General features: G+C 32.2%; 1 protein-coding gene across 1 annotated transcript in view; it reads right to left on the reverse strand.

Annotated features, from left to right (window-relative positions):
- Positions 1 to 819: 819 nt before the first annotated feature.
- The window catches only part of LOC106685949 (pinopsin), a 109,086-nt gene continuing 83,134 nt past the window's right edge, over positions 820 to 26,771 (reverse strand). Inside the window, exon 8 of the mRNA XM_014428976.2 lies at positions 820 to 1,408. Within this exon, the coding sequence (XP_014284462.1) occupies positions 1,268 to 1,408 (141 nt within the window). The 3' untranslated portion in view covers positions 820 to 1,267. The remainder of the gene's footprint in view (positions 1,409 to 26,771) is intronic.

A 26,771-nucleotide genomic window follows, 5' to 3' on the forward strand; every position in this document is an offset into this window, starting at 1 on the left:
CACATCGCTACTTTGCTTGAACAGTGACAAATTTGACAAAAAAAGATTTGGTTTTATTTAAAAATGGATTTATTCCAAAAAAAAAAAAGTACAATAGTCTGTGGTTAATTTCTGATTAATGGAAAAATGATTTTTTTTTTTTTATTTAGGAGGCAGGAACCGCATTTTCCCCACCAAAAGTCCACAACCCAACTTGTATTGATTTTTTTTTTTTTAAACTTGGTCAGCCACAACTAATGTAAAAGATAAAAGACGTGCTGGTCAAAAATTTCACAGTGCACGGTTGACAGTTAGATCTTAATCTACGGGATGAGTTTTTTTTAATTAAATTTCTTTTACCGTGAGAATCTTTATTACACTCACCAAAAAATCTAAAATCCGGCTAAAAAATTATCTTCAAGATACTTGCGACATTAGTTTGAGGAATCTACCAATATCAGAAATTGATATGTATTTAAACACTATAATAGAGCTATATTCACTTAAAAACCAAATTCTTTTCCATATCACTACCTTCTCTTTTTTGGGGGAAATGAAGCAAACGAATCACATCGCAATAAGCGGATAATTGTAATGATTAAAGATCCTCAATTAATATGTTTTAGAAATAAATTATAAAAACTAGATTTGAATGAATAATAGAATTAAAGTTTCTCAACGAATATATTGTAAAAAAAAATGATAAAAGTTGGATTTGAATGATTTATAGAATTAAAAATTCTCAACTAATATGTTGTAAAAATACATAACTATATTTTGATAAAAGTTAGATTTAAATGATTAATAGAATTAAAAATCCTGAACTAATATGATGTAAAAAAAAAATAAATTTTGAGAAAGTTGGATTTTAATGATTAATAGAATTAAAGATCCTTAACTAATATGTTGTAAAAAAAATCATTTTTGAGAAATTGTATTTTAATGATTAATAGAATTAAGGATCCGCAACCACTATGTTGTAAAAAAATATATAACTAAATTTTGATAAAAATTGGATTTGAATAATTTTTAGTTTCCTTACTTCCTACTATGTATATCTAAGAGCAATATTTGGGTTTTTCCTACAGCTAAAAATGCAGATATACTGACTAAATCAATTCTCATCTATTGATGATTATAAAACAAGCAGAAAAAAAATATGATCCGTCAAAAGCTCAATTATTGAAGAGTTTTCGGTGATAATACTTTTTACGTTTTAAGCAAGGAGTTCACATGAACCGCTGAAGACAGCACTATCACAGCCTTGAAGTTGGAAATAGGGAAGAGCTTAAATAGCCGTTTCAGCTTTAATTTTCCCTTTGTATTCTGTGAACTGAGGTCGCCGTGGGCTGATTCCTCCGGTCAGGCCGGTAGTCACTTCTGAGCAGTCCTCCCGGAACCCAAGGAGTCTCTTCCACGACTGCCGGAACTGAAATCAGATACATATTAAACAATTTAACTATTAATGTTTGTAATTAGTAATAACAATGCTTTTTTTCCTACCTCAATTCGAAGAGTAATTATACAGGGCTTACAGAAAGGTTTAGTTTACATTAATTAACAATTATGGAAAAAGATTTAGCAAAAGTAATATTGTCTAGATGGCGTACAAGAATGAGTGAGTACTAGTTTTTTCTCCCTATTACTACGAGGAGGGTACTGGGACAGATGGGCGAACAGTGGTGGAATGTGTGAAAAAAAACCTCCAAAATGAAATGTTAATAAGTGTGGTTTCTTACAGTCAAATACCTGAAGAAATTCAACGAAATTGGTTCTTCAATCAAATAATATTTGTGAACCGTAGGCCAAATCTTACAGACTTTATTTCGGCATTGGGAAAAAGTGACTTTGTACTGATTGGTTTTATTTTGTGTTAAACTATCCAACAAAAAATTATATAGGGTGCACAAAAAGCTTTAATGATATTTAAAGATTAAATATTTCGAAAACCGGAGATCTCTAAGAATATAATAGGCCTCTTAATAGGCCTTATTAAAAAGTAATAACATGATGTAGTAGTAGAAAATCTGCCATAAATTAGAATTCAAAAATGTTCTATGCCATGCCTAACAAAACTTTTAAACATTTTCTTGACTTACCTATACAATTTTTACTACCTTCCCTAGATATATTCTAGATTTATCGATAAAAATAAGTTTAAGAAAACTCCCCAATTAAAATATATATGTGTCTTGAAACAATGACAAACCACCCTACTTCCATTTATAGTGAATATAACATTAAGTCGGGGTTAATTATATTAAACCCTAAATCAATCAGATATTTGTATTCATGTATGCATAGTGTTTAATTATACAACAATTTATAAAAAGCAGGAATATTATTTTATTTATTATCGTAGATCAGATGATTTTATTATATAAACGTATATTATAACGAAATGTGTCATGTGGTAAAAAAAAAAATCAAAAGTGTGTTTATTAACAGTTCTGTTTCAGTTAGCAACAAGTACAATATGACGTCTGCCCAGTAGCAGTGTTAAGTTTGCATATCAAAATAATGTTGCCTAAATGGCGTATAATAGCGTGTAAGGGCTATTTTTCTTCCTGTTACTAGGAGGTGGTCATTGGGCTGAAGGGCGGACGTTATGAGGCACAGTGGTAACGCCTTTGGGGAAAAAAATAGTTCAATTTCATTTTGGAGTGGGGGAAAAAAACCTACAAAAAAGTGTATGAGTGTAGTTTCTCACACTCGAATAACTATAAACGAATTCATCGAAATTGGTTCTCTCAACAAACAATATTTGTGAACCATAGACCTAGTCGTACACACGTTATTTCGGCATCGGGAAAAAGTGAATTTTTACTGGTTTATTTTGTTTTAAACTATCCAGCAAAAAATATTTTGCTAAGTCAATACCAACGAAAGTTAGTTTAAAAATTGTAGTTCTCGAAAAGTAAAGTATATTTATATTATATTATATTAAAGTGTATATTATAAATTATATTTCTTGAAATATTTTTTTCTAAATTTCTTAAGCTATTTCCAATTTAATATCGGAAAAATTTGTTTTTGCAAATTTTTGATAGTCTAGAAAAAATGAGATTTATTAACCATGATGATGAGACTATTTTTCCATAAAATTGTACATGTTGGAGCAACTTTTGTGTAAGAATCATTGACGTACTGTGAAGTATCAAGTCCGGGGCCTACTTGGGGGGTGTAACGAAACAAAAACAGCTAAGAATCAGAATAATAAAAAAAAAAAAAAAATGATTAAGGTTTATATTCTTACACATGAAAATATTATTAAAATTAAAAAATAAAATAAATGCATTCCATTGAATAACTTAGGAATTTATTTATTTATAAACTTAATTTTTTCCTGAGACTGGTAATTTTTTAAAAATAAATAATTCAAATTGTATCCATTATATTCTCAAAACCTTTTATTTTAATAGGTTTTGAGACTATAATGGATAAAATTTGAATTATTTATTTTAGGAATTTATGAGAACTACAGAAGATTCAAACAATTCAAAGTTTTTTTGCACAAAAACTGTCGTTTCCGACCACTGTGTGCCGCTCCTGGATTCGTGGAATAAAGTGATCGAACCTTTTACTAGAGAAAAGCGCGCTACCCATTACATTAACAACTAGCACTACATTAACAATGTAACATATCGTTGACAAAAATACACAACCGAGTAGTGCCGGAATGCCGCCCTTAAGCCATCCTGCATCTCTCAATTATTGAAATAAAAAATAATCCTTAATCCTTCTTGAACACCATTTAGAAAATATTGTCTTTAAAGGTAAATGATTTTCCATAATTCGCAAATTGTTAATAATTTTTCAATTTAACATACCGTTCCTAGACAGCCTATATAACACATTAAATAAAACCATCTACATAGTTCATTAAAATTAGAAATTTTATATAAACTCTTCATTCATTACAAAAGACTAATTTGGAATCATACGAATACTTTCGATAGATCTTTCATTATCCGATTCTCATCCTTATGGAACTCCATCCCTTCCAACATCCGTCACTCCAATACCCTTCCTACCTTTAAATCCCGCCTGTTCAATCATTTCTTATCCATTCAGACCCCATAAAACTGTTAATTAATATAACTGTAAATACGTATGTAAACTATTATATCATTCTTAATTATTTTTACATCGTTTTCTTTTCTCATTTTTATTTATTCATTTTTTTTTTATTATTTAACTGATAAAAGTGAGAAAGTAACTAATTATTTCTTATAATGACTATTCATATTTATATCTCTATTTCTAATATCTCTGAGGCTCCTCAGCCCTCATCTGTCGGTTTCTCCGTATTATTCTAAAGGAACTCATCCCAGAATAAATAAATTATTATTATTATTATTATACAAGACTAAAGGCAGGACATTGTGCTTCAATTCCAACTGTTACAGCAATTACTAGGCAAACTGTGCAAGCTTCCAATCAATTAAAACAGACTGATTTACAAAACCACAATGAGAACTATTTAGACATACGAAGTTGAGCTTCGGGGCTGCAATAAAACATTTCCAATCTTTAGAATCAAAAATTTTTGTAAGATCCTCATTGTTCCTAACTATAATATTCCACATGTAGCCCAAATAAGATATTAACCGTTCCATAATAAACTCCTAAACCGCACAAACCGACTTTCTAACCTTCTTCTTCTATTCTTGATAATCCTCTGAGGTGCAAGAAAAGTGGATGGCCTCGAAACCTTCTAATGTATAAATTTTATTAAAGTGCAACTACAGGTAGTTTCTTCACAAATCTTCAACTATTAAAGCGTATACAATTAACGTGTGGTATTTTTAGCTTAAGTGCAGTTGTAAATTTCAAGAAAATTAAAAAAACATTGTGTAAAATTATACGTTTGTATTGAATAAATATATCCAATTACTATAAATTAATAATTGAATATATTTATATGGACATAAATTATACCTACAAAATAAAAATAAACTAGTTAAGAATTCCAAGATGTGAGGAAAATGGGCCCTTCAGACTTAAGGTCTACTTAGGTACTTAACTGAGGGTTTGTAGGATTTAGGACTTGTGACAACTAGAAGGAACGAAGTTCAAGAGAAAATATTGGTGATGTTGGTAACAAATTTTTGTCATTTAGTAACAAAATTACGTGCTAGCGCCTTGTATACAACAGCTTTATAGTTAAAATTTAAGATACGAATTTATCCACCTTTATTAAGGAAAGAACATCCTATTTGAAAATGAAATTTTGTATAGAATATTTATAGTACATGAGCCCATGACGAGAAAAAAGGCAGTCATTTCACCCCAATTTTTTATTACTTTAACGAACATTAAGAATAGTTACTAGTCAAAATTGATGAGTATTGCAAGTATAGGTAGGGAGAATACTAAGTGTGTTTCAAAACGTTAAAAAAAAAATTATTTTTAGATTTTTTTTTTAGAGCTCTATATATTTAAGACCACCAACGAGAAAAAAGAGACAACGGACCGCCCGTAGCTCAGTGGTTAAGTAACAGTCTGTTGTTAAAAAAAAAAAAAAAAAAAAAAAAAAAGACTACATCTCGGGTAATATTGAACGTAAATAGTTCTTTAGCTAATTTACATTTATTTAAATGATGTTCTCTTATGTTTTCTAGTGGTGTTGGTAATTTTAAAGATATAGAGCTAGAAATGAAAATTTGTTTTTAAGCGTTTTAAAACAGCCATCATCTTTTATTCCTCTGCCTATACTTAGCAAAATCATTAATTTTGACGAGCACTTATACGTATATGAGTTTATATTAAAGTAATTAAAAATTGGGGTGTAATAACTGTTGTTATTCTCCTCTTGGGCTCTTTTACTACAGCCTGGGCCCTGTTTCATAATAAAGTACGAACTAATACTATTAGTCTTGTAGATTTATCTTAATTCAATTTCACAGACTTGTACAATAGTAACTTGTACTTTAGTATTTTTTTAATTCCTGTAATATCACTAACTGTCATCCCTATCATGAAAAAATAAGTATTAGTATTATTACCACACTAGTTTCTACACTTGTACTATGAACTAATACTATTAGCTTTCATTATGAAACAGGGCCCAGGATGTATTTTTTGTATTACATTCTATTCTGAGTTCAACAAATAGTTTCATAATTTCCAAGTTCATTGTTTATAATTAACTCCTAATTAAATTAGTAACTAATTTACACTTTTCTTTTTTATATTTTGCGAAAAAGGTAGAAACATTAATACATATATATTTCCTATTAATTCCTATTAAAAGTTTTAAAAAATTGATTTTCAGGGGGCGCAAGTAATATTTTTCCTGGAAAGGGGGCGGTTGGACAAAAATGTTTAGGAACCATTGGGTCAGCTGTTTAAATGAGTATCCATTCGAAGTAAAATATCCCAGGCCTGTATAACTTGTCTATTATATCCAAAAAAAAAACCTTCATCAAAATTTTCAAAACTCAGTCAGTTATTTAAAAATATTTTATACATAAAATAAGAAAATCTGTAGCCTAAAATTGAATCATAGTTCACTAAATGTTATTAACAAACTTATTTTAATTGGAAATAATTGATTTTAGGTTAAAGAGATAATGAAATTCGAGCTAAAATGTATTGCAAATTTTAACAAGCAGTTGTAGAAGCCCGTATGTAACACGACTCAAGTAATTAAGTAATCAATATATAAATATTTCTATTTAGTTGTATGCAATTTGGTGTATAAATTTATCTTTAGATTAAAATAAAAACAAAATATACTATTACAAATACATTCATAAAACATTATCATATCCATAAACATGAATCAGGGATTCATAGCAGACAATTTGTTGAATAATAAGTAATCTGGCAAATGCGTTTAAATAGAAAAGAAAGGACAATTCGGAATAAATTTTATATATAAATGATAACACAATTCAGATTTAATTTGTTAGTTATTAAAATGGATATCGATTCAAAGGGAATTATATATATATATATATAATCCATTTTTGTATAATTATTCATCATCTCACGCAAGAACAAGGTTCCTCGAAATTTTTAGATGAGATTTTTTAAATCACGTTTGAAGGTGATTTAAAGATCACTCAGGAAATTTAAATACAGACTAATTTTAGATTTGATAATAATAGCTTAATCTAATAATATACACCCGGTTTATAATTTACAATTTATTAATTTGTAACAAAAGGACAATGTTAAGATGGTGCAAGACAAAACACTGTTCACTTTATCGAGAAGTTGAGACAAGGTTTTCAGTTCAGTAAGTTAGGGAATATTAGTCAACTAGGAAATTAATCTTAAGACTGCCCTGCCGTCCGGGCAGAGATATTATTCAATGCTGGTCGAGAAGTCAATGTCAAACTGGACGTTTGGAACAACGCCCGAATAACTATAATATAGTTGTTGTAGAAATAATTTTTTTTATATTTATTCTTAATATCTTTTTCGTCCCTTTTTTCAAAGAAATTATTAATAAACACCGAATAGACAATCAATGTTCAATAGTTTCAAAGTTTTTAGAAAACAAACATTTTTTTTACAAATTGCAAAAAATAAAGATTTTGCGAATTTATTTTGGCTAATATCATATAAAATGCGACGAATAAAGATAATTATTAAAAACTGAAGTATATATTATTTAGCTTCAATTTAAGTGCTAATAGACATGTGTACGTTGGTTATTTGTCAAAATAAAGTCACAAAATATTGATTTTCTGAGAAAACATTTTTTTTTTTTTTTAACTCAAGATATATTTCTATTAATAAACACCAAAACTAAAATTAAATAATTTTACAATGAAGTAGTTTCTAATGATTATCTACGATTGTTTCAGTTTCCACGATAATTGCCTAAAAAAAAATCACTTTTTCCTTAATATTTCTAAAAAATAACTCATAATATTTCTCAGGAACTATACATATACAAATGTCAATTAGCAATCAAATTAAAGCTATATTAATCTACCATAAAATATTTTCCAATGATTATCTTTTCTTTCACTAGTTTTGAAATTTGCATACCGTTGATATTTGGTTATATGGACAAAAATAATCTTAACAAAAAATATAAGAGGTATTGAAAAACAGGAAAAAAGTAAACTTAAACTATTTAAAAAATAGATTTTATTTAATTTTATGTATATAACATACAAATAATATGATGTAAATATCTTAAAAGATATTGTGAACTGAGTGAAGTGAGGATTGATATTAATAAAAATAGGTTTCATTGCGCTTTAGATATCTTTAAAGATATTTAGCAGTGTATGTAAAATGAGCAAAACTTTTAAATATTTCGGTATACGATCTTGTTTAGCAGTTGTGTAATATGAAATTGTATTAAAATTTCTGCTAAATACGGGTTTTAATGAAAAATTCAAGATGGTTGCTGAAAATATGCGGTTTGTTTTCTGAGATTTTTTGTGTCTTTCTTTTATTAGTATGTCAAAGAGATACAAACGGACAAAAAGATATACAAAGAGTTACACACCCATCTCTGTGGGAACTAGAACCGCCCGGATTTTTTTTCTTTTTTATAATACGTGTTTAAGCCAAATAGAAAATATGGTGAATTTCACTCACTTTATTACATCTCTGCTAATGGTTGAGGCATTTGGAGATTATGTTTTATAAAATAAAACTGATATCATTCGACCAGGATTTTACTGTTTTATGAATAAAATATTTTAATATTGCAAATGATACAATGAACTTTCATCAAATTATTCTAATGAATTGATTTTCATGAAATACTTATCCTAAAGATTTTCAGCTTAGGTACCGAAACACAAGCCAATATCGAATGAAGAAGATCCTAATAATACTGAGCAATGGATACCTATTTCTAACACTATGCATCAGAATGTATTAAAGTTCAATATTCCTTTCGCAATTGCTTAGCTTCTAGAATGCAATTCTATAGGAAGAAATTCGCTCCTGACAATAGACCGATTTGGTATGCACTAGATGCAATCTACGGAGGAAATACATTTTCTTTTCATGAGAATATCTCATCAAATCATAAACTTTCAATAATAAAAAACTAGTAAAATGGACTTAAAGTTATAATAACCAGTATCCATGCCATCAACATTAGCAGTCAATGTTGAATTAGTAAATTTGATCAAAATATTAATTTTAAAGATTAAGTGCAAATGGATTCTTCGATATGACAGACGTTTATCCAACATACACGACGGTTGGGCGCATGGAGACATGGGGCCCAGAGAGCTCTGTTCGGAACGTTACGAGTTCGATTCCCACCTGGGGCAGTAAATATTTATTTCTTGGTGGGATAACTGAATTTAGACACTTTCACCTTGAATATTACATGGTGGCAACTTCAAATTAGCCACCATGGTTTGGCAAAAAATACCACTAGGCCTAATCGCCGGACTAGTTCCCACCAGTTATTAATAATAATACTAAGATGATCCAGTAGGAACCTGGCCAACGAGTGTAAACTTAAGCGATTAACCTTCATTAATTTTTTTACTATAACTATAACCTGACTGATGCAAGAAATGAAAATAGAAACGGTTGACACTTAAATTCTTAAAATTCTTATCCAAGGATCATTTGTACCAAAACTGTATGTTTCAGCTCTCATAGAAATTATACAATCGGCCACACTCAAGGATCATCTTTATTATGATACTATGATAATACTATAAATATTCGATCCTATCATATATACATATTAGATAAGAAGAAAGCAAAATATATAAGAAAAGTAAAAACTAAAATGTATAATAAAAAAATAATAAGAAAAAATATGTAGAAGGTAACTAAAGTAAAGAACTAACCCATTGACAGATTACACTTTGACGGTCACGGGCAGAGCGTCATGTACCAAACGATTCGTCCCGTGATACTAACGGTCAAAAGGTCAAGTACAGTTCAGCATATCTCGTGCCACGCATGGGCTGGATAAGGCATATAGTTTAGTCTACCAAAAATGTCTTAGACTATGACTAGATTCTTTACTTCCTCGGTTTTATAAGAAGGCTGTAGTATAAGTTTTTATAGGAAGGAGAATTGGTTTAGTTTTGAATTCAAACCGATCACACAATTCTTCGCACCAGAGTTTAGTGCTTCATCAGTTCTAACAAATAACAAAACACCACAAGGAAGTACCAAGCCCTAGAAAAGGCAGTAGTTCTTCCTCTGTTCCCAAACCGCTCCCATTGACAGAAAGAAATTTTAATGATAATTTCTTCCAACTGCCAATGAGACCAAACCGTATGGAGTTTGTGTAGTGTGCTGTTCGAAACGAATAAATATATAAAAAGTGAGGAAGAAAAAAAGATGCTATTGCCCAGATTGTGACGTCGACTTATATATTCCGTGTTTTAAATGTATCATACATGGATTAATTACTATCAAGGTTCATATAAAATATGTTTTTTTACATTTTTTATTATAATCCAAGGTATTTTCGAAGATGGAAAAATAGATATTTTTTGGACCATCATTCGTTATTTTACCACACTGTGAAAGAACAAAGAATAAAATAAATCTTCTTGAACAAATTTAATATGGTTATTTAATCATGTAATGTAATTTTTTTGGACCTAAAGTCTGTCTTCGATTCAAGGAGATAGCCTCAGTCCGTTATTATTTATTGTATTTATGGATGAAATTCACAAAATATGCTGAAGAAGAACTGTTTGGACTGTAGTCGGTATGTGGAACATGAGGACAGTACAAGTACAGGCGTTTCTGTTTGCAGATGATATCGTGCTGATGACAGACTCTGAGGAAAATTTACAACAGGCCATTATAAATCGCAAGAGGAACTCGCCCGCAAAGGAATAAGTATCAATAGCCGCAAGAGCGAGATTATGAATGTTGCCAGAGATAAAGTTGACGTGGAAAATGTATGGAGGCGAGGCTGACTGGTAGGAGACCACGAGGAGACCTAGAAGGAGCATATCCAACGACTAGGTGTGGAAAGAGGAAAAATGCTGGACGAAGATGCTTGCCATAAAACGAGATGTGTGGGCCAAGTGGTTCGAAACTCCTCCACGCTGGAAGGCACTTATGGAGGATGAGAAAGAAGAAGAACAACAACAAATTTATACTTATTTCCAGTCTGTCCAGGTGTTGAAGCAACATTAAAAAATAATGTAATTTTTATTTACTTAAATTTATCAATCAATTTGTAATTTGATTTATTTTTTATTATATTAGTAATTTTTGTTTAATGTAAAAAAAAATATATGTGTGTGCGCAGTCTATTTCACTTAAACGTGTTTCAGCCCCCGATTATAAACATTACTAATACCATGAGCCAGGATTGTATTCCAGAAACACGTCCCGCCACCTAAATGTGAATGGCAGAATTTCGGGGATCCCAACGCTCTCTCCCAGTCGCGTCACTGGTAATACTGAAAATAGATGAGCTCTTCAAATGATCGCCAAGGTTACTCAGGGATCTCGATGAAGGATATGAATCTGTAACTTATGAACGCCTATGGCTTGAGTAACTTATGGCTTCTGGACGCATCCATTAGAAAAAAAGCTATATAAACTTGTTTTATAATCAAATTATCCATAAGAATCCCTCATTGAAAATATTTTCTATTCACAATTATGGTTTTAAGTGTCCTTGAGAAGAACCGGAATAAGTTGTGAAGTCGACTAGACCACTAAAACAAAGGTAGATCTTAGTTATGGTGAAAGCATATTAGCATACTAAGTATCATTAAGTTATATTATTATAAATTACCAATAAAAAGGGACGAATAGACACTTAAAAACCCTTGATATTTCAGACAAAACTAATATGATGAAATGTTTAATAAAGAAATAGAAATATAAACAAAGGCTGTAACAATTTCATTGATGATACACATCTATTACCGACATTTTGGTGTGTAAACCATTTTCAGCAATGGTCTATTAAATATTCTGACGGTTAATTTTAATTACATAAGCTACTCTTTGTTATCTATACAATTTTAGTAATGAATTTAGTTAATTTATCAGTTCATCATGTACAGCAATGTAATCTTGTTTCAAATTGCATTACCTGCACAACTCTTAACATATGTATTTAAAATGAATATAAATTGAATAATTATAAATAATGATCATGAAATTAGCTTATATGTAGAAACATAATTGGAATAAATGTGATGTCTGTATCAATGATGAAGTTGATGTGGCCATTATTTATTTTTAGACAAATATTTTAAATTAAAATCAGTACCTATAATCAGCTTTTAATACACGGGATTGAAGGCTTCAATACTGCAATGCCTAACGGTGTTGCGGGTTAGCGCTTAGCTGGCAGGCGGGCTGATCAAAAAAATGTATATTTTTCAATGAATTTCCGAATGCAAATGATAGTCAGAGATTTCGTATATTAATTAAATAAAGTTTGTATTTTTTAAAAGTAAAATATTTTTGTTTAAATTATTATTATTATTTTTTTATCAACAGTACTAAACCAACATAGCATAAAATTTAAATATGAATATGATTTTAAGAACCAAACAAAATTTAGACGGTCTATTACACAAAAAACAGAAAAATAACAGAATCAATATATATCACAAAAAACATTCATTGCGACATTAATTTTAAGAAAGATGACAAAAATGTTTGTACACATTACATAGATACTAATCATTAGGTGATTTAATATTATTCAATAGTATTGGTTATTGTTTGATGAATATAAAAAAAAATATTGTTTGTAGGTTAGCCCTCTTTTGTGGAATAGAGGTAGGAAAGAATTGACATAGTTTGTAATCTATTTGTTAATCAACAAATCTATTTGTTATCAATTTTGAAAAGATAACCTGGTTTCAAGAAGGTACATTACATTTTAGAGCTCCTTATTTATAATTATATATGGAATTTTTATTTATTAATTTTTTATGACTGATAACAATATGACTAATAAGGAGAATAGAAAATGTGATATTAGGAGATGTACTTATTTAAGTAATTGTTTTAATTTTTTATTGTGGTATATTTATTAATTGTTGTATGATTTAGGTGAATTTTGTGAAATTGTTTGTAGACACCTGTTGATGGCGTGACAATCCCGAAACGTTGTTTATGATTTATTAAACAAAGAAGAGTACTTTCATTCTCTACATCTAATTAGTTTAAATTATAAAGTTTATTGTGAACCACTTGGCTCAGAAAAAGTTTCATTGTAGATTTTTATTTAGAGAGATTGTTGACAGTGGTTTGGACTAAATTTAATACAGTCGGATTCCTGTCTTCCTCAGCTGAAAAACATCAGAAAGTTATATCAAAAATAGTTTCTGGAAGATTGTGGATTGACCGTGCTTAAAAAATAAAAAAGGAAGGGTGGTGTAGTTTAAAGAACTCAAAAAGTAATTGAAATATTTATTGTGAGTCAACGTTTCGCCTCACTTTGCAGAGCTTCATCAGGGTTTAAAAAATACAAACAACTAAATAATGTAACTAAGTAAAAGAATTTTTTTTTCTTATGCCGAAGTAGAGGTCGAACGCCCATTCGACGTACTGCTGTCTAATAAAATATCGTTTTTTTTCAAATGTACATTGGCAAATTTTTTGTTTCTCTATCCAGTCCGAAAATGACAAGTGTTAAGGTAGTCTTCATCCATTCGTGCTTAGTCGCACAGTATACACAAATGATCCCGAGCCAGAACATATATTACACGAAATAATAAAACTGAGGTGTGGCTAAATGTAATACTGTTACAGGTTTACTTTGTCTCATCATTTAGTTATCTGTATCTTTTTTAGCCCTTATGCAACCCGGCAAAGTGAAGAGAAACTTTTGTTTTTAATAAATGGTTTAATTACTATTTGACTTCTTTTTGCCGGCACCCAAATAAAAATAAAACAAATAAAATTTACATTTTGTTTACTTTAGTGCTTTCCTGCCTACATCACGTCACCACTATTCTTCTAGAGGAAGAAAGTTATATAGTTCTTTAACTCCTCACTCTTCCATCCAGAAAAAATAAACTATTCCTAGGAAAAGTGTGAATAAATAATATATACTAAAAATACAAATTACCATTGATTTCTTTGATCTTTTTTAAAACCACCTTTTGAAACCATTGTAAATATTAATACAAGCAGTAGTTCCCGATTGTAAGAAAATGTTGAATCGCCGTCGTTTGATAATCTCGGCACTTAACATAACGAGGGTATCCATCCACAAAGAAGAGAGCACTCCACTCTGCCTTTGTCCTGATTACAATCGATGATACCTCTTAGAAAAATTTAAGAACGGCATCGAAGGCTTTTTCAAAGAAGGCTGGTGAACGTTGAAAGAGTGCTCAACAAAAACATAAGTATTCTTACTTTGGGGCCCCACATTTTTTTTTTCAAATATTGCTGAATCTATGTTTTTTAAAATCAACTTGAAAAAAATAAAAGGTGAAGTTGCTCCCGATTGAATTATCCAAGTTGAAAATTCAGAAGACAAGATCAGAAGATCACCTGTTCTGTCAGGCAATAACTGTGCCTAGATGGCACACATTTTCATTGTTTTATTTTTATTTCCGAATTTTCATTAATTAAACTACAAAGACATTAAGTTTTTTTTGTTATTATCATGTTAATTATTGATTTACGTGAAATAATGGATATTTTAAAAAATATATATATTTATTTATTTAATACCAGATCGGCCTGGTGGACCTTGGTTGGTTAATGTAAGAGGTACTTTTTTTTACAATTGAATATAGGGGTATATAATCTCAAAATCTCATAATATATATAATCTCACCCCTAACTATATAGAACGTTTACAAAAAATAACATAAAATAAATAGTTAAAAATAATAAGACATAAAAGTAAAGTTAATAACAAAAAAAATTACATTTATGGATTTTAAAAAATAAATAATTGACTTATAATGGAAAAAAAAGTTAATTTAAGAAAAATATGAAGAGAAAAAAAATTAAAATAAGATAAAATTTTAGAGTAACAATAACAGATCTGACAAATATAGAACTTATAACAGGATGTCCTGCAACAGCCTGGGTTGAGTTTGGGCTCCCCAACTTGTAGGTCACTGCGCCTATAACTGTCGGTAACTGGGAGTGGAACTTCATAAACTTTTTTTTATATAATCCTCTGCTATGTATCGAGTTTTGGACATCCGGGATACTATTAAGGTGTTTAGTCATCTGCGCCTGATCAGAGTATCATTCTGGGAAGCTTTTAGCATCCTCGGATGTGAAAACATCTGTATTAAGTTTGTCACATTACCAGAGGCCCCTGAGAAAATTAGATTGACAAACCTTTAAGTATCGAAGCAGAAAATAGGTTAGGACGAGGGACCAGAATCAAATTAACCAGGCAGATCCTTTCTAGAGAAGCCAAATTTTTTGTTATACATCCTCGGCCCTGAGGAGGGGGACGCCTGCCTCGGGTGTCTTCGGACATTACGACCAATGAGATAAGAGATTTCAAAATAAGGTAACGCCCTAAAAGAGAAGTGGGAGAAAAATACAGAGGAATTTACAACAGAAGAACAACACACTCTACCGGAAGGGCGCAGACGAGTAAGGACCTGATTCAGAGGTTGCGCTTCGAGCACACCAAGGCCAGGAGGCCTGGACATCCCTGATGAAACAGAAGACACCCACGGCACTACATCCCACGGCATCAGCAGCTATAAGTATAAATTAACTAATAAGCAATCATGTAATAATTTATATTTTATGGCAACCTTTATCTGAATCATTTGAATCATTATAACCATAACCAATTGTAAATAAATGCTTAGTTTCTTTATGTAGTTTCTATATTATTATATAACCCAATATATCACTCTTTATTAAACTATATAATTAATGGTAAGAACATTTTATGAATATAAAGGTATTTAATTGGTAAACTGGTAAACACACAAACAGCCTTTGGAAAGGAATCAAATTATAATAATAGTTTTTCAGGACTCAATTCATAATCAATTAATTAATTTATTTTGGATAATTGCCTTCAGCGATTATCCTGGCATCCCAAGTAAATCAGCTATTAGAACATAGCACCTCTATTGTCTCCATTTGTAATACCCGATGCAATCACATGTTTTTTACAAACCTAGAAGCATCCACTGCAATTCTTACGACTAATATTTTGGCAAAACTCGAATTCAAATTTTTCTCTTATCACAGTACTTCTCCTTTTCCACTTTATGAGGCTGAGTGGACCCTGAAGTACTCTCGAGCCCACAGGGCTAATAACGGCTTCAGTCATGCAGAAAATAATTATCTCCTATACGGTGCTCCCTTGTTCGTCCATCTAAATGATGGTACATAATGCCACCTTCAAAATTTCCAAAATTCCACTCTGCGGAAGATTTTACGGATAGTTTGGAAGAAGGAGAAACCGCCGACTCTTCACAAATTATTGGATGTCCCAATAGTTCCGGACTTCATCAGGAGGAGTCATATTAAATTCCTGAACTTGTTGAAACATCAGCCCAGCCCTCTATTCCAGACGTTGCAACCAGCGCCCCCACCAGTGCGGTGGCACCAGGCAGCATTATAGCCACTTGAACAACCTGTAAATATTGTAAACGGTCGTAGATTTAGGCCTAGTTTTTTGTAAGATCATTAACTCCTACTAGTGGTATGCCCCAATACCATTAAATATCACACTATAAATTTTAGCAAGCAAGCAGAAATTCGAGATAGACAAAAAAGTCGGAAAATGTTATAGCTTTTTTCCACTTTTATAGTTGGATAGATACTGGCGGATCCTATGGCTGATACTCTTCTGTATCTGACACTTTTATCAGATATTTTTGTAGCTGATACGGAATTGTACAATCGATATCAGCGCCTCTATTGAAGCTAGCCAGCGCTTCATGATTTCTCTATACACTAAATAGATAGAATATTTATTGGACAACCCAAGAATATTCTAAATCGTATATTTCAAATGGTATCTGGACGAATGAACATTTTCTACATGAAAACAGTGATTCCTAGAAAATGCGCGTATAATTTCTCTATTCAATGATGATTTACTTATCTATTATAGTTATACAATGTCAAATGAATTTTAAATGAAAGGAAAACATGATTATGTACTGTAAAGAAAAAAAAGGTTTAAAAAACAACACAATAAATCTGTTTTCATTTATTTATTGATATTTAAAACTATATTCAAATACATACAATCAGTAAATTTGATGTTAGTTATACAACGGCATGATACAGACATGTGGAAAATCTACCCATTGATAGAACTCCAATAACATTTCTAGAAGGGAAAATCTCGAGGCCATCTTCTTTTCAGACTCCTAGGAGGATTATCAGGTATTGAAGGCTTCTCCTTCCGAAGCCAGGTTAGAAGCAATTGGATTTTGATAGATGGAAAGTTTATCATGGAAGGATTGGCATCTGGTTCTGGGCAAACGGCAACATATGGAACATTGAAGTCCTGATGGATAACTTGTGATAATCTTGTATAGATGATTTGATATATTGATTTGTGACAATGTATGGAGAATTAACGAGTTTGTATTGCATTGTAAGGATTGGATGCGAGAGGAATTCGATGGTTTAGTGGAATCAAAAAGTCCAATTCCGTAAATCCATATAGGCCTTATTGTAGTCGTATGAGTATTTGTACTTGGTTGGAGGTTTAGACAGTTTTTCTAGCAATTGCTGTAAAAGTCGGAATCGACGAGCAGTTTCCAGTCTTTCATGAGGAATCCAAATCAGTCACTTGTCCAGGTGTTGTCCTAGGTAACGGATCTGTTTGACAGGAGTACCGGGGAATTATTTAATGATAATGTGGTGCAGAAAATCATTGATTTAAAACACAGATTTCTTTTCATATTTTTTTCAATCTGGAGACCCTTAAATTTATACGTTTATTAAGTTTGTTAACGTTATTTAAGTTTTAATTTGTTAATTTGTTTATTTGTTATCACACTCATATCAAAAAACCTTAACTCCATAAGATTTTAATTAATTTTTCTGTTAGTAAAATGTGTTTTGTTGTGAACATAATTTTCACCAAGCCATCAGCAAAAAAAATTCTTTTTTTTGTTTTTATGAAAATTGATTCGAATTTATTATTGTACTTTCCAATTTATCGTTTACTCTTTTAGTAAACGTTCTTTTTAGTCACGAGCCAGTCAAATTAGGTTCCTTAACTCGCTCGGCTACAAATGGATCAAACCTAACTGTATTTATCAGCATAAGCAGAGCAATTAGACGTTATAATTTATTTTCCTTTCATAACATATGTGTATCAAACTCATGTATGCAGTCGCATTGATCCCAAGCTGTGCATTATTTTTTATATAAACAATTTGTTTTACAAACTTTCAAGCGACAAACTGTCTGTTGGCTATATCATGGAAATATTTTATTTTCAGCATTAATATTTTTAAATTAAATTATTAAAGAACTTGGTTAAATTAATTTGTCAACAATTATTCTCAGTGGAAGATTGATGACTGTTATAATTCCCAAGAATGCCAAAATGTCACTTCCCAATATAAATTTGGAATTTACTTAAGCATATAATTTATATAATAATATAATTTCAGAAAAAATAATAAAATCTGGATTTTTTTTTTCAAATTTACATAGTTTAATTTGCTATATATCGAGATTTTAACAATTTAGACTACTGAAATATGATAAATGTAGTTAAATAATTTAGCCACCTCTGCACTGAGATCTGTTCTCCTGGATAGGTATCCTGACAGGTGTCAACACACGCAGGTACTCCTGTATTTGTATACCACAGGAGTCTCTAGTAACAGTTTTTCACACCTGGTCAATGGGTACCAATTGTCGAAGGAGCAGAAGCCATCAAGGCAGGTAAAGACCGATAGACCGTGTGATCGGCAGTGGGTTCCCACCCCCTCTCCGGACCTAGGGGCGTTGTAAGTTATAACCAATGAGAAATAGAATTCCAAAGAGGCGACGCCCCTTTTTGGAACAAGTGGGAGAATAAATACTGTTTCCCTTGATATAGTTTATTTACTATCATATTACACAATACCACCCCTTATTATATTATATAATTAATGGTAACAATATTTTATAAATATAAAGGTATTTAATTGGTAAACTGGTAAACACATAATATGGCCTTGGAATGGAAATGCAATAATTATCATTGGTAGGACTCAATCTTAATTAATTAATTAACTTATTTTTGGATAATTGCCTTCTGCGATTATCCTGGTATACCTACGGCAGATATATAGCAAATTCTAATCAAGTCATTTCTTTACAATTTTAAATTACATTAAACAGAATTCTCACCCTCAGCATCTAAAGTTTGAGTATTCTTCTATCAACTTAGAATTATCCTCGTAGTTTTAATATAACACTCCATGTTTATGGAGTTTTAATAATATATGTTATGGTTTTTAATAAGTGTTAAAATATTGCTACCCATTAAATATTTATTCAAAGTTGTTTTTGACTTTAATTTTATTCAGTGCAATATGCATGGAGGAGCGAACCCAGACCCTTGGGGAAATTCCTTGGGGACATTTTCAGCGAAAATCTCCTGCCAGATTTTTTATAAGTATTCGAAATATTCAGAAACTAGGACATTGCTGTCTGTTATTATAAATGTTTCAGCATTCTTTAGCCTCAATGTATTTTTATTTCTACAAAAGCAGCAAACTAAAGCAACCTGTAATATAATAATGATGCTATTAATGGTTTACCGTAGACTATACCTCAGTTTACTGATTCGTTTCACAAGGCGATCTATAAACTATTGTTCAATTCTTACTACTGTATAATTTATTTATCACTTACTTATTTTTAATATTTAGATTCACTTAGATCTTAATACTTGGCGCGATACATCTCAGAACACCTCTATAGCATCATTTTGTCATTTCTAAACGAACGGAGTATAGTTGTTCGGGTTCATCACAATTTCTCCCGAACTTAACCACTCACATGCAGTGTTCCCCAAGGATCAGTATTATTCCCAGTCCTCTTTTCCATCTACACTGTGGACGTTGTAGGGCACAACTGCATACATGAAACCATCGCTGCATACACAAATGATATTGCCATTTATAGGTGCAGTGTCAACGCCGCTACAGCCTTGGCCACACCGAAAGTGTATGTGAAGATATTACACAGAAAATTTTGAATATCAACATCATTGGAAATCCGACCAAAACCGACTGTGTGATATTTGCTCTGCAGAAGGGGAAAAAAATCTAAATTACCACGCTCCTTCCGAGTGGGGAACACCACACTGGCGCCATCTAAGTCCATAGTCTACCTAGGGATCAAGCTGGACCGACGTCCTACTCCTTCTACTCACATTTACAATAAAGTGAGGCAGATAAGACGAAAAACCTACCGCTTCCATCAACTACTGCTATCACCTGCTCTCTCGCTTCACCTGAAAATATGAATCTATAAGAGCACACTCCTATACGGAGCGCCACTCTCCACCCATCTCTGGGACGGAAGGCAACGCCGCCATCTTTAACAGTTTCAGGAAACTGTGTTGAGGAAGGTGGTGAGGTCTACGTCACTGAGGAAGATTACAACCCCACAACTTTACGAGATCTTCGATCTACCGACTGTGCCCAAGTTTATACAACGGAGGCACATCAAGTTCTTCGACTCGTTGCAGACCAACATCAAACCGCTGTTGCGGACACTAACGCCCTCTTTAGCTCCAGAAGGTGGCAACCGTGCGGGTTGCAAGGCCAATCACAACCACTGCTATAGACACATATTTAGACTTAGTTTTAGTTTCAGTAGTAGTGCAATAACAAACCTCAAGTGTGCCCCAACAGTTTGACCTACAACAATGGTGCAGTTACAACAATGTGCAGCCTCACTACTGCATAGCCTGCTCAAAATGTAGCCCTACTACAGTAACAGGAGAATGTTTTGACTGTTACACATTAATATTTGCATATAGAAAAATAGATCTTATTTCCTATTAAGAGTTAGTTTAGTTTATACTTCTTTTACTTCAGTTCATCTGTTGCCTACAAGCATTTCCCATAATGTATTTTTTTAATTCACGCTTTGACCACCGCACTAATTGTACTAGGTGTTGTTATGTTTCTTTTAGTAACTACATTTTATACTTATTTACCATCTTTCCCTTCTTTCTCCCTCACTCGCTATATTAGTAATATTATCACATCTAATTACTGTTATTTATACTACTTAATACTCACAGCTTATATAACATTACTTCTTTAATTTTGTTATTCTAATTACATATTTAATTAATCACATATACATTTTTCTTTATATTTCTTCAAATGTAAATAAATTTCAATTTGTACATGTATTTATTTAGTTGATTTTAGTATTTATATTATTTTCTTTTTTCATTCTTAAAATTAATACTACTATGTTCTATGTATATTATTTATTATTTTCTTATGTTTCTTATCATTCTGTTCTTCCATTTAATCATTATAATTGTAATCTTGTTTTTTGTTCTTAGGCTTGAAATTCTGGCCGAAACGTTTGCACTAATACCCCCAACTTTATCCTAAAAAAATACTCCTATCTCATTCCAAACGTCAGTTAAAATACTCCTGTCTCATTCCAAACGTCAGTAAAAAATCATGAAGTCACTTTTGATCTAACTTTATTCTGCAAATGACACATTGCCCGAATTTTCCACCGAACCATGGCTACACTGAAGCAATTCAATAGAATCCGTTATCTCCTTCCACTTAATACCCGTCAACTCTTAGTTTCCTCTTTTGTTTTCCTCCACTTTGACTACGGCTATCTGGTATATAGTGTACCCTCGGGTAATCTCTAATCTAACCTTAAACGTCTTATGATTTTCGCCGTACAATTTATTTTCGGGATCAGCAGAGATTCGCACATAACCCAGAATTACGCGGAGCTAAAGTGAAGTCATTCATCCTTCCGATGCTAGTATTTCCTAGCTTCCTTTCTATTATAAGTAATTAATACTTAGCTCCCCTATCCTATATATATCCTATAAAACCTGCAATACAAATTATCAATCCAGTCACGTACTACCCGGTTCCGTTTATCTACCTCCGCCTCACCGAACTGCTGCTTTTGATAAATCATTATTTACCCGAGCTGCATAACCCCAGACTTCCGTTCCCTCTAGCATACGCCATGTACCAACCCTTCCCTCGTTTAAAACCCTTAAATTTAATTACCTTTTAATTCACCAATCTGACCCGATATTACAATAGTACAGATGTACTACCTTTTTGTTTTATTTTTTATTTACTAAGTCAGTTAGTTTTTTTAGTTGTTTTTTTTATACCTGTATCTAAAATGATTTATATACGATTTAACTTTAAGTTATAATTAAGTATGGTCACACAGTTTTTGGCGAATATATGTTCTAAAATTAAAATTATCTTATAAATGTTCTAAAGGGACCTAGTCCCAGAATAATAAACTATTTTTCATTTCATTAATAGAGAAGTTTATGCTTATTTAAGTTCTGCATTGACCTTACCCTCAACCATCTTTTCCTAAATTTAATTAACTATTTTATATACTTCATTTCCAACTTGTAATGGAATAGTATTAGAGATTGCCTTTTTCTGTCGAATTGTCCAAGAAGACATAATAAATGTCGAAATTGAATAATATTGGCAAAAACTGTTAGTACAAGAGCCGGGAAGAAAAAAAAAGGCAGATAGTTATCTCACCCCAATTTTTGATTACCTTAATGAAAACTATGTAAACTTACTAGTCAAAACTGATAAGTCTGCCAGGGTAGGAGAAAAAAACAAATTTTCATTCGAAACTCTATATCTTAAAAACTACCCACACTAGAAAATCTAAAAGAACGTTATTTAGAGGAGAGTAAATTTGCTGAAATATTAGCCCTAATAGAGCTATTTACGTCCAATAGTTCTTGAGATATAGCCTTTTAAAAAGCAACATTTCATAAAAATATACTGAAATATCAATAGTTGGTTAATTTATTATGAGAAATCTATATCTCAGAAACTATGTGACGTACAGATGTCTATTAGCAATCAAATGAAAGCTAGTTTAATGTACTATACAGTAGTTTATGACCTTCGTAAGAATTGTAGTTTTCATGATATTTGTTGAAATAAATTGATCTATAGTTGTTCGGACAATAAGTTTGATTTATGAAAAACTTTATTTCAGAAACCATAAGAAGCACATATGTCTACCAACAATCAAAATAAAGGAAATTTAACTTACTATAAAGTAGTTTATTATACTTATCTTCGTAGGGGTAGTAGTTTTTATGATATCCGCATATGAATATAAATATCGCAAATGAAAATTTGTTCGTACAACTATAAATCAATTTATTTTAGCAAATATCATGTAAACTACTACTTCTACAACGATAAACGTATTAAACTACTTCAAAGCCCATCAAACTAGCTTCAATTTTAGTGATAACAGACATCTGTACATCAAATGGTTTTTGATATATAAATTTTCAAAATAAGTACGTTCTGTACAACATTTTTATAAAATATTGCTTTTTAAAAAGCTATATCACCAAAACTATGGAACGTAAATAGCTCTATTAGAGCTTAAAGTTTAGCAAATTTACGCTACTTTAAATTATGGTCTTTTAGATTTTGTATTGTTGGTAGTTTTAATGATATAGAGCTCCGAATGACAAATTAATTATTTTTAACGTTTCCCCTACCTATACTTGGCAGACTCATCGATTTTGACTAGTAATTATACCTAGTATTTAATTAAGTGATCAAAATTTGGGGTGAAATAACTGCTTTTCTTCTCCTCTTGGGCTCTTGTAGTATGTTCATATAGAATTCTGGTCTGTCAGAGCCCAAAAAATTGGATCTTAAAACTGTTATTTGTTTATGTAACTCAAAACCTTAAACTTAGATTTAGATATTTATCTTCTTAATAGGATCCGTAGTCCTGGTCTATTTGTAAATGTTAATTTTTTTTCTACGCCAAAGGAGGCGTTTGTGCCATTTTGTTTTGAACAGCCCAATATACTTTAGCTTTGTTCACGCAACTCCTGTCTGAAATTAAGTCCGTCGTTGCCGCACATGTAAATATGTGATCGCAGTACATCTCACCAACTCCACACATGATGCAGTCTGAAGACTCCTTCACTCCTATTCTCTTCAGGTGATGCCGCAAATAGCCATGTCCAGTGGCAAACTGAAGCATGCCACAGCCACCGCTCTTGGTAAAGTCAGTGGAGGGCACCTCTTATGGTCTTATGGTCCATATATGGAATGAAGTTTTTCTTCGTTTTTATTAGTAGTGAAAAATGTAAGGGGCAGGCCCAGCTTAATTGTATAGTTAACTTTTAATTTATTTAAACGATTTTCAATTTATTATGCTTGCTATATATCAATTTTGGTACATTAAAAAAATATTGTATTTGCATGTGGGACTATTCTTATACAGGGATACAATGATAGTGTGATAGATGAGTAAAAGGGGCAGGCTAAAAATCCCTGGGGTCCGTATTTTCGCTGGTTGCGATAAGGATTATTTAAAAAAATCTACAATACACTTATTTTTATCATAATCTTATTTTGTAGGAAAGAAAATGTTGCCTAATCAGAATTGTTTGAAACTGAGATGCCACTGGTATTTTTTTCTCTCCAATGCTGTTACCTGATGATATCTTTATTAAGCTAAGGAATAGAGGACATCAACTAGTTTTCCATGAATGTATAAATAAAGAATTTAAAAAACATACATTTCTAACGATATTTACAATATCACCAGATGATAAACAATCAGTGCCACAAATTACTTAGCGCTTATAGGCCTGAGGCAGTTAGCAATATAATTGCTATCTCGGACACATAGAACCCATATGTCAAGCCCCCTCCTCTTCAAAAGCAATTTGTTCCTTCTCCAGCTGTAGCTTCTGTTGGACGTTAACAACCCGGGATTTCGCTGAAGGACCTGAATTTGGGACTATAACTTCCCAAGAACTGCCCAGCGCGATTCATTAGTGCTGTCTGAAAAGTGGGGCAAAGTTGTTATTGTATTATATAAATAATAAAAACTTCTAAAAAAATTTGCATGGTGGGCGCAATGCACTTACTTTATATGCTTATTATTATTTTAAGGCATCAACCACTTGAGGGTCATTATTGTATTTATTTCCAAAATTTTTATTAGATATGATTTTTATTAGTCCTTATTTTCGAATAGAAATTATTGAATAATTTTTGAATTGTATAATTATTGAAAAATGGGAACTTTTGGTGTGGTTTTGAAAACCATAAAATTGGTAAAATTTTGAATGATTAAGAAAATCTTCTTCCCATCGTGCCTAATCAGCGTAGGGAAGCGTTCAGCAACAGGCTCCAACACTCTCTATCAGCAGCTAGGTTCCTGATCTGACGAAGATCTCTCTTGCTCTACAAAGCCTGTCGACATACTTCAGGTAGGACATCGTTGGTCGCCCACGAGGCCTTCTGTAATCTGGTATGTACTCCACCGACTTTGGGGGTCCCTACGTTCATCTGCTTGCAGAACCTTCTTCACTAACGCAATCCCTAGTTCCTGGCGTATCCTCTCATTTCAAACACAATCTCTCCTCGCTTTCCCCACCGTTCTTCGCAGAAACTTCATTTCTGCAGCAGTGACTCTACTCTCCTGCCGGTCCAGGATATCAAATATCCAAGATATAAAGAATATCCAGCTTTCAGCTCCGAACAAGAGTGTCGGCAAGTATACAGACTTGTAGATATGGAGCTTGACATTCCTACCTACCTCTCGCTTCCCTATTGCAGTTTTGCAAATCTGGTAATTGACTGCATTAGCCTTCTTTATCCTGTTTGATATTTCTGAGTCTATTATCCCAGATCTGTCTGTTTTAGTACCTAGGTAGGTGCAAATCTGCAATCACTACAATTTCTTCCCCGCTACAATGTGCATGGAGATCTTCCACTTGCCTCCCCACTTCTAATATCTTGCTTTTGCTGGTACTTATTTCCATTCCTTCTCGGTTGAGCTCTTCATGCCATTCAGTCACTGTCTGCTGTATTTTATCTGGGGTTTCCGCGACGATAACAATATTGGCCACGTAAAGGAGGAGTTGTAAGACCACCGGGCGGAAGTTTCTACGGCCCAGGAACGTCCTCTCCGTTTTTCTTTTACAAATTGCAGCCACTTCATCCATGTAAAGTAAAAGTAGCTAGGGTCTTAGACTGTCACCTTGTTTGAACCCCCTTACTATGCTAAAGCAATCAGATTCCTGTTCGTTCAACATAAAGACTCCTTTTGGGCTTTCATAAGTGGATTTAATAGCGTCCATCAATATTTTTGGAACATTCTTAGCTCTGAGAGCCTCCCATGTTTCGTGTAATGGAACGGATTCAAAGGCTGCTTCGAGGGAAAGGAAGGCGATGCACATACTTTTATTTCTATCCCAGAATTTCTGGAGCACATTCCGCAGAGAGAAGATATGGTCCTGTGTCTGCCATGCTGATCTGAACCCGGTATGTTCTTCTCCGATGAGGTACTCTACTAAGGGTCTTAACTTTCCCTCCAAGATAGATGTGTAATGTTTGTATATTACTGGGGAGAGACACATATAGAGCAATAGTTGGAGCATTCTGCCTGAGACCCTTTTTGATTCAGAAAATCTCCTCTTGGTTTGGTTCCATTGCCTGAAAGAGAGGGCCTTTTGGGTGGCTTCTTGTGACAGTTCCTGCCCACTGAAGCTTTACGTTTAAATTTTCTTCAAGTATGCCAGTAAGAGACTATGTCGCCAAGTGAGATTTTGTTTGACCTTGAGATAAGGGAAACTTTTAATAACGCTTTCTTCAGATTGAGGATTCTTTGATCGATTTCACTAAGAGAGTCGT

This window comes from Halyomorpha halys, unplaced genomic scaffold, assembly GCF_000696795.3.
Source record: "Halyomorpha halys isolate HHAL.00 unplaced genomic scaffold, Hhal_1.1 Scaffold760.1, whole genome shotgun sequence".
Classification (NCBI taxonomy): Eukaryota; Metazoa; Arthropoda; class Insecta; order Hemiptera; family Pentatomidae; genus Halyomorpha; species Halyomorpha halys.